Source organism: Manacus candei, unplaced genomic scaffold, assembly GCF_025592945.1.
Source record: "Manacus candei isolate 608988 ecotype Guabito, Panama unplaced genomic scaffold, ASM2559294v1 h1tg000050l, whole genome shotgun sequence".
Taxonomy (NCBI): Eukaryota; Metazoa; Chordata; class Aves; order Passeriformes; family Pipridae; genus Manacus; species Manacus candei.
The window spans coordinates 20616117-20626009 of record NW_026138098.1 but is presented as its reverse complement, the minus strand read 5'-3'; the positions used below and the strand labels follow the sequence as shown (position 1 = coordinate 20626009).

The 9893-nt window shown below is 47.9% G+C and overlaps 1 protein-coding gene across 8 annotated transcripts in view; it reads left to right on the top strand.

Annotated features, from left to right (window-relative positions):
* The first annotated feature begins 5666 nt into the window (after nucleotides 1-5666).
* GBF1 (golgi brefeldin A resistant guanine nucleotide exchange factor 1) overlaps nucleotides 5667-9893 on the top strand; it is a 104862-nt gene continuing 100635 nt past the window's right edge. For 6 of the 8 annotated variants that reach the window (XM_051800063.1, XM_051800062.1, XM_051800060.1 and 3 more), the window contains exon 1: nucleotides 5667-5875. In XM_051800063.1, the coding sequence (XP_051656023.1) occupies nucleotides 5868-5875 (8 nt within the window). In that variant the 5' untranslated portion in view covers nucleotides 5667-5867. Of the gene's footprint in view, nucleotides 5876-6660; nucleotides 6758-9893 lie in introns of all 8 variants that reach the window. The other 2 variants (XM_051800061.1, XM_051800066.1) reach the window with 2 other exon arrangements.

Below are 9893 nucleotides of genomic sequence, written 5' to 3'. Positions count from 1 at the left end.
AATCACAGGCCAGTTACCGGACGCACTGTTGCGGCTCTCGGTGGTACCGAGAAGCGCTTCCCAGCCCATACTGTGCCGCTCCTACCGGACACGGCGGCTGCCGGCCGTGCGGGGAACACCGCCCTGCTGCCCGCCGATGTTGCTTGTTGATTTGCACCCCAAATGTTGCTTGTAGTTTAGACTCCAGCCGGGCTCCCACTGAAGTTCATGGCGAAATCCCGGTGCAGGAGGACAGGGTGCGATCCCTCCCTGAATGTCTCCAAGTGCTTGTTCCCGCTGCAGCAAGTCTTGAATGTGTTTGCACACACATTTCACTCTAAGCATGCTTACACTGCTCCCACTGCTTACAGGGAAAAGTTTGCAGAGGCCGAGGTTAGTCTTTGCATCCTGCCCTGGATGCTGAGCCCAGGGGAGAGGTTTATCCCTGCCACGCTCTTAGGGATCTGGATGCATGATTCTACAGTCTGATTTTCTTGAGGTCATTCCCATGTCAACCTGCTCTCCGATTTATGATGCCAAAGGTCACCATCAAGATCTTCCACTGACATATTTTAAAGATTAGGAAATAATGTTGTGAGAATAGAAGTGAATTTTAACCCTGGATGATTTACCAGCCATATTTCTGGAGCCTGCTAAACGCGTAACATGGCATATAGATATGCATGGGAAGACAAATACACACAAAGCAGCACAGCAAGTAAAGAGAGGTTAGGTAGACACAGGCATTATGGATTACAGTTCAAAAACATGCACAAATATGTTAATTCAGTAGAAACACAGAGAGTTTAAAAGGAATCAAAATGTTGACACACTTAGGAGAAATTACCGTGGTTTTTTAATTGTAGTAATCTGGGGTTTGTGTTTGCCTTACTGCTCTTTTGTCTGCCAAAAATGACAGCAAGCTAGACCACATCTTTTTCCAGCCCAGATTTTAATCCATCCCAGCAAAGGCTTGTCTCCATCAAGAGAAGCAGACACAGTGTAACAGCACTAGCACTTTCCACGGGGCAGTCTGTCTCTATCACCACATGCCACAGGGAAGCTGAAAACCCTGTGCAAGGTCTGCAGCAATGAAGGTACCTTATTTTGAATTGCCTCCCTCTCCCTCCAAACCTTTCACCATTTGCCTGCAGCAAATAAGTTAGTGCTTACACTCACAAGTAATAATGAAACAAATGTATTTTTAGCTATTTCCCTTGGGCACTATGTCACAAGTTTGTTCCCTGTGGAGCACAGCGTGAAGACTGCTGGATTAGACCATCCAGGGACCTACAGTAGGAGTCTGTCACTAAGGCATCCTCTGTGCAACTGCTGGACTGACCCCTGAAGGGTCTCTTTGGGAGGGAGGGCTATAGCGCTTGTCATTGAAATGTAGATCTTGCTGGTTAGTGTCAAGACCTCTTATCTGTAGTGCATCTTCTCTTGCCAGCTGAAGAATTCATTGCTGAGGAAGAGACCAAAAACTTCACCTGGGTTTAGGACACAGATGTTACTGTTTTATATAAAATAAAAAAGAAAAAAAAAAAAGAAAAAGCAAACTAAACCCAGAGTGAACTTGATCCATGTCTTGGCAGAGAGATGGGATACGCAAAAGGAGGGAATTACTCAGCATCTTAGACATCCTTCATTTTTCACCAGCTGGGAAGAGTTTGTTCTCAGAGAAAACCCTGTCTCTGCCACAGGAAAACACGGTCCTCATGCTGGATGGGTCCACTGCTCTTGGAGAGTGGCGGAGTTGTTGATTGTTGATCACGGTTTCCATCTTTGTGTCTCAACTGATCTTTTAGCCATGCTGGGTCCATGCCATCAAATGCCTTAAAGATTGGGACTCAGGCTTGAATTTGGCTTGTCTTTCATGCCAGAAGGCGATCTAGGGAGCAGAGGTAAGGTTTGATGCACTTGTGGCAGCCAGGGCTCCCACTGCAGTCTACTCTTCTATTTGGCATTTGCCAAGCACTGTGGGCTTCGTGCCCAGGTGTATTATGTAGCTGTAGTCTAGCCAAGAGGTGACGAAGATATGACTAACTGAGCCTGGGGTGCTCCTGCCAAAAAGGAATGGCTTGCCTTGGCCAAGAAGAGGCAATGAAAACACTGGGAAGTTCATCAGGAGCATTTCATGTCACTGGGAAGTGCAGGAGTGTTCCAGAGACACGGGCTATGTAGAACAGCTGGCAGGGTATTTTAGCCTTAGGAGGCTACAGTAGAGTTTTTTTATAGTTTGTATAGTTTACACAGAAGGGGTTTAATACTTCTGATTGTTTCAATTTTGCTTCATTTGCTTCAGTTGTAGGTCCTAGCCTGAGTGCAGGTTGTGCCAGATGCAGCACATCAGTTTTCCTTTGGAGAGCCTTCAGCTGGCTTTGGGCTAGCCTCTACCTGAGCTTGCTCTAGAAAGGAACAGCTGCTCGGAAACACTGTGTTCTGCATTCAGTAGCATTTTTGGGATGCTTAACTCTGGGGAGAATGGCTGCAAGTAGTTTCTAGCCATGACAACAGCTTGTACCTTCTGAGACAACTCCCTCTTTCTGCCCCTTTTCTGGAGACCTTACTAAGCCTCTGAGAAACAGCAAAAGCCTCCAATAGGAGGGGGAGAAGTTCAGCCTGTCAGACTACTTAACCTGCTGGAAAATTTCTGTGTTGCAAGTGCCCATGGGTCTGATATCTGGGCTCTGAAGATGGTCGTGAACTGGTAGGGGCTGAGCAAGAGTAATGGACTGTACAAGGTTGGTGCCGATTGCAGAGGCACAGGTAGTTGGCACCGTGGATTTCTGACAGGCTCATCAAAGGCAGGCAGTTGGTGTGCCCCATGGAGACACTGCTCTTTGCAAGGGGCTGGCTGCTCAGGTGTCTCAGATAAAAGCAGGTGAGCTGACCAGGTACCTGGGCAAGGCCTGAGGGAATGATTGCCACTGAGTTTGCAGCTAAGGAGGAATATCCAAGACAGAAACTGCTGAAAAGCTGTATCTTTGCAGTGACGATAAAGCCCAGCTTCCCTGACTAGATAGCAGGGACCTGGGGGATTTGCACAGACTGCTTTTCTGATCTTTGGTTCATGCTGTGTATAAGAACTAGTACATTATCTTGGGAATAAAGAACAACGGACCATCCTGTGTCCTGGTCCTACGCCTGGATCCTTTAGTGCAGAGTGCTTGCACTTGCCCACAGCTGTGCACCACTCTGTTCAAACGCTGCTGGATCAAGCAGTCCAGGCAAACCAGGTTTCCCCACTGCTGCCAGGCTGGGGGTGTTGGTGCTGCACTGTCACATCAGCAGATTTTCTGTGCAGCCAGGGCGGTGCTGGGCTGTCTGAGGGCTGACGAACGCAGTGCCGTAGCGCGTGCGAGTGAACTCTCCCCTCCCCAGGCAGCACGGGGCTATGCCATATTGTTTTTCTCTCTAGACAATGCAGTGCTGGATTGTAAGTAAAAATGCAAAGCACATTGCAATGTTTGCTCTTTATTAATGCACTAAGATGCAGGCGGGTGAAGCAGAAGGCTCCTGCCTGGCTTGGTTTCAAACACCGTGACAGGCTTCCATAAGTAAAACCTTAGCAGGGTCCAATTCACCAGATCGGACTGGGCAGGAGCCTGAGCTGCACAGCTGGCACTGGAAGGGGCAAGAAGGCATGGAAGGGGGTCCAGACCCTTTGTGACTGACCTGGACTGAGCTGTACTGTGTACAATGGCCAAGTCAGCACCTGAAATCCCCCCAAATCTCCTTTCCAGAGCATGGAGCAGATGGATGGAGTGGCAATGATGAACTCCTGTGAATTTCCAAATGCCTGGCAAATACCACCAGAGCTTTAGTGGCTGCTGTAGGCTTTAGCAGGGCAAAAGGGAAGCAGAAAGCACTAGTAACTAGTAACTTCTGTCAACCTTCACTCATTGCTTAGGTGGCATTTGCAATCCGTGCACAATGTGTATTTCACTGTTTTATAGCTGAGAAGCTCAAGCTGAAAACTGCACATACCATGGCTGCAGCAGAGGCTAGAGGGATACATCTTACCTTCTGAACCTACACTTAGCCCACTGAGATGCTGGTTTTTGTTCTACTTCTGCAGAATGTGTCTGCTTAATGCAATTACAGCTTAAAACTTCCAAATCCGAAGACATCTACTCGCTGTCAGGTAACATCCAGCTGAAGAAGGTCCCCAGGCCTCCAGGTGTCAGAGTTGGGACATAACAGCAGTGTCAGTCTAAGACACACTGAATCTTGATCAGGTAATATTTGGGCAGCTATGATGGTATCTGGCCATCTTTCAGGGTGGCATTGGAGTCAGCCTCGGATTTGGGTTTGGTCAGCCAGGGAAGAGTCCTGTTGGACATTCCCTCAGGCCTTTGTCTGAGAACTTCCCTCTTTCAGTCACACTGCAGCAGATGAAGTTGTGATTAGGAGAGTGAATGAATAGTTTTTGATCCTTTCACCTTTCCTCTGTGTCCAGTGATTTGTGTTTTCCCTACAGAATATAAGATTTTGGGGTAGCTGTTATTTTGACCACTCTAACACCTGCTACAGCCGATCCCTAAGCTGACCTGGCTGGAGACGCCAGAGCTATAAAACTGGTAGGTAACTGCAAGGACCTTCTGTCTTCTGTCAAAAGTTCCATGGGCAGAGGCTTGAACAAGCAGAGTGACCCCTGCAAATTACTGCTGATAAAGTACACTGCATTGACATGGGGACATAGACATAGTGGCTAAGACGGTTGGAGCAGCACCAAGAATTCATCCTGCCAGATGCTGTATGGCTGCAAAGCTGTGATTGCTCTTGCTGTAAAGAGCAGGCCAATAAAGTGGCTTCACAGAGTAGTTTAACTCCATTGTGGTCCCTGTCGCCAGGCTCACTGGGCTGCATGAACTGAGGCCACAACACAGGGCTTGTAGCCCAGCTGGAGCAAAGCATCAGTTGTGTCCAGGTTTGAGTTACTGGGGAGCAGGACTGCGGAGAGGGGAGAGGCTGCGTGTGCTCCTCTGGGTGCTGTCACACGAGTTCTCCTAACAGCTGCACATTCTGCTTTGTCCTTTGGAATTCTCCTGCCTGCTCCCTCAGGGCCTGGTCTGGATGAGCTGTTCCAGCACAGAAACAGCAGAGCTGTGACACAGGGAGGTGTCTAGGAGGGAACAAAATGCCCGCAGGGCACCACCTCCCAGACTGCTCCAGAGGAGGAGCTGGAAGGGGCTGTATAGCAAATTGGGAAATACTCGCAAAGCACGGTGGAGAGACCCTGCTTCTCTGCACAGACTGTGCAGTCCCGGGGCTGGTTCCCCTCACACGCCGCGCAGTCCCGCCACTGTCCCTCCTCCAGCCCCGCAGTCCCAGCCCCGGGACCAACACCCGCCCTCCGCCGGGAGGGCGGCCCGGCCCACAGTGCTTTGCGCGGGCACCCTCCCGCCGCCTTCCGCCTGGCCGCCCTGTCTGCGCCGGCCCGGGCGCGGCTGCGACGCCGCATCGCGCCGCGATTGGCCAGCGTGCCCGCCGGCTCTATCCTGCCACCTCTCATTGGCTCGCTGCCGCTGTCACCGTAGGACCCGCCCCCTCCCTTCCAGACCGTGTTCTCATTGGGCTCCTCGAGGCGCTGCGCGACGCACCGCGCATGGATTGGCTGCGCGGGCTGTCCGTCGACGCAGTAACCAGGCAGCAGGTCACGGTGCGCCCGTTTCCACGTCAGTGCGAGGGAGCAGTGCCGGTGTCCCTGCCCGTGCCTCGGGACCCCGCGCTACGCGGCCTCGCCGCGACCGCCGCCGCCGGGAGGGAGGGAGGGAAGGGCGGACAGAGCGGGGGCCGAGCCCTCCCGCCCGCGGTGCCGCCCGCCCGCCCGCCCGGTTATGTGAAGCGGCCGCCGCCGCGGGGAGCAGGCGCCGCCATTTTGGATGCGGGGGTCAGTGCCGGGCAGCGACCGTCTGTCGCGATGCTGTCGCGACGCGGGAGTGGGCGGGAAGGACGCGGCGGCGGGGGAGCCGTGCGGGGCCGGCGTGGGGCGGGGACGGGCGCGGGGCAGCCCCAGGGGCGGGCGGGGATGGGGTGGGGGTGGCGGCCGCCCCCCGCCCCGGGCCGGGGCTGACACGCGTGACGGTGCCCACGGGGCGGGGGCGGACGGGCCCCCCGGCCACGACTGCCGCGGTGTGCGGGTGTCAGGGAGGAGCGGGGTCAGGGCACCGGGCCGGGCCGGAGGGAGGTGCCCGGTGTGCGCTGCACCTGCACAGGCTCCGCTCACCATCCGCCCAGGGGGCTTGATGCATAAAATTGGTAGAAACGGGCCTTTCCCTGCATACGGTCAGAACCTTTTTCTGCTGCAGGGGAAAGCTCAGAGCTCACTTAGCGTGTATGTTAGGAGTTCAGCTGGTGGCATGTTTCTCGTCTCAACAGTATGAAGTAGCTGGAAGAAAGAAAATGCCCCTTGCCAGTTAACCTTACGTTTTGAGTTTACTATGCAGTTTTGACAGATAAATGTGAGTTGCCTTTCTCTCCTTGATTCCCAGGCCCATCTCACTGTTGCAGCTGACTGTGAAGGCTTGTAGAGGAGCTTGTCCCACATCCCTTTCTGATGTGCCACCAGTACCTTGTTGCTGCTGTTTATCTTAATTACCCAGAATTATGGGACCACTGGACTGCACATTCTTTTCCATACTTACAAATTATTACTTTTATGTCACTTTTGTCCAGGCCTTGGGAGCTAGCCTTTGGAGAAACATCCTAAGTTCTCTGAATTTTTGCTGCCTGTGATGCTTATTGCAGAATAGTTACTACATGAAAAACCCAAGTAAGTTAAATTTCCCAATAGAGGTTCATGTGCCTTCCACATGCGGTTTAGAAGGAAGAAAAGGGCCTTTTCCTTATCAGCTGGCCTTCTGGGTAACCTGGCTAGCTGTGAGATAAGCAGAGTTGTTTGTGATTCGTGGTTGTGTGTTTTGGTAGCAGTGTATTTTATCAAGACTTGAGTGGCCACATCTAGGTCAGAGACTGCATAGATTATTCATACATTGTCATAAACAGTGCAAATTTAGGCCAACAGAAGCTTACTTTGAAATACTACCTTTCTTGCATATGTTGTGATTATGTTGTTTTTCATTACTGTTATTTGCTGGAGTAGTTTCACCGAGTCAGTCAGTTGCCATAGCTGAAGGCTAAAGTTAGTGATAGGAAGAAGTGACTTGCTGGAGGTCTGCCAGACTTCGCCACATCTGATGCTAACTCTTGCTTGTTTCCAGAAGAATTGCAGTCATTTCTCTGTAGAGGAGGGAGTGTTTCCTAAAACTCTGCCCAAGGCTGCCTGTGGTAATACTCAGGAATAGTTTGGGTTCCTGTGTGTTGGGGTGTTTTGGGGTAGCATGTTCCAAGGTTAAGCAATGGAATGCTCAGTGCACATGCGAGATAACATTTTCAGATGTAAATCTTGTTGGTGTTTTCATATGAAAATTTTACAAGTGATGGTTTTTCAGAAATCTCAGAATAGTGATAATTATTATCCATAGAACATTGCTGAAGGTTTTGAGAAGGTTATGAATGTGAGCTTTTGTTCTTTTATGACATGCTTAGGCGTCGACCTTTTCCTACTTACAGTGTTCCCACTATAAGTGCCAACAGGGCAGCTCGTTGTCTTGGTTTGGAGCTGTCATTCTAAATGTTGAAGTTCTGTGCAGGAGCCAACCTGAGGACTGGTCTGCAGCTTTAAGCAAATGAGTGAACCTATCATGAGCAATAAACAGGAGTTTATGTAGGACTAACTCAAGGGTTAAGGAGCTAAAAAGCATTTGAAATTTGATAGGTACTTTTCCTGGGTTTTTTTGCCTAACTCAAGACCACAGAACTGAAACCGTTTGTTTCTGTACTGAGTGCACTATCTTGTGTTACATTAAAGATTGCTTTCAAGAAAGGTGTCTGATCTTGATCTGAAGACATCAAGAGGTGACAGAACCATGCCTTTGCTAGGGAGGTTCTTTACAAGTTTTAATGATCTTCAGTATTAGTAGTTCTGTTAGCCCATCCAACCAACAGTTGTACAATATCCCATTTTTCAGACCATATCTGTGTAATATTAAGCCTGAATTCATGTTAGGAATTTTTTTTTCTGTAAGTTGAACAAACATTTAATGTTTTTGCTTGACTCTTACCATACTCTCTTAAACCCAACTGATTGTTCAGTGCTGGTCTGGTAACTCATGTAACTTTTTCTCTGTTGCTTCAGAGCATTAATTTCAATCTTAAAACTTCTTTCAATATTGTAGACTTATACTGAGCTCCAAAGTGTGATCAGCTGTTGCTTGTGGTGAAGATACAATTGAAGGAACACATACAGACATTATCTAATGGTTTAAAAGGGGGAGAACTTTGGGAAGTGTGGAGTTTAGTGAAGCTATATCCATTACTTGAAAGAAACTTTTACATTTTTACAGGGATAGATGGTGCTTTTGGTGAGCTTAGCTTCCAAGGTGCATCTCTCTGGAAACAGTTGTCTGGCTTTCCTGCCCACTCTGTAGTTTTTTTCTGTTGCAAAGGTCCTTTGCATGAGTGAGAGTATTTCGCTGTGGTTTACTTTGGAAATGTGTGTGCTATTGCTTTGTTAACTGAAAGCTTAACTATAAAGCAGTATTTCCCCCATCTCTACCCAGTGTTGGTGGTGAAGTGGGCTGTATGTTTGATGTTTAGAGACTGAGAGTGAATTTGCATCCCCAGCACGATAGGTTAGTTTGGTTTCACTGGTCCAGTGAGTTTGTTGGCCTGTGTAAAGTGAATTCTTGTACTTTTGAATAAAGTTATATTTAATGGAATGGGCAGTGAGGAAAGGAGTGCATTCTCACCAAGTCTTCTCAAGTAGTTGACAATGACAGGACATAAGTGCAAAAATACCCCCTGAAGTTTTGCAGGGTTTTAATATGTCAGGAGCAAGCAATATGCCAAGCAACAAGGATTTCTTGCACCCTTGCTTGAAAGGATCATGGCATTCAGTTTCCCAGCAGGTTAAAAGGAAAAGGTGTGTGTTGTAGGTTTGTGTTTATCATTTGGGAAAGACTGAATTTAACAACTTTTTCCATCTTGATTCTTTTATGTTAAAAGTAGAGTCTTTTGCTTCCCTATGGATGACCCCTTGTGATTTTAAGCTGGAGTCCTCTTGTTCATTTGTTTATTTTTCTGAACCATCTAGTAGTGAATGAGATAAAGTACTGATCTGATCTGTTATGACTGTTCTTATATTGTAAAATACTTTTGTCCTTACACTGGGAAATACCATTATATATAATTAATCTAACAAAGTAAGAAACAATTTTGCAGTAAGATGATTCATTCTATTACCAACATGGGAAAAAACAAAGTAAGAAATCTGATGCCACCCCTTGATAAGGTATCATTTTATAATACTTTGCTTTCTTTCTGTTATTTACGGAGTCCTGAAACAAATTAATCTCTTTCAGAGGATATTTGTGTATTTGAAGCATTGTTGATACATCAAACATGTTAATTAATATGAAGCCTGACAAATCCAGGATGTATGTTCTGAAATTTCTGTGGTGGTCTTTCTGAGGTCTTGAGTAATGCACCAAAATCATTTCCTTCCAGCTTTGCTTTCGCTACATGGGCAAAAATCCTTCTCATATTCTCTGTGGTTTTTTACCCCCTGCTTCCCCTCCCCAGCTGAGTCTTTTAAATGAGCCTGTCTGATTTGAACTGTTATGGTCAATGTTTCATCTGTTTTCAGTCTTTTGCTTCTCTATGGATGACCCATTGTGATTTTAAGCAGGAGTCCTCATTTTTCTTTCATTCTTCTGAAAAAGTACCATTACTTGGCTGCCATTTCACTAAATCATTCTTATTTGCAGACATAGTATCATCTGACTCTCTGACCTCTTTATAAGTCCTGTTTATTCTTTATAAACAGTTGTGTCTGTTTATTCCCTTCC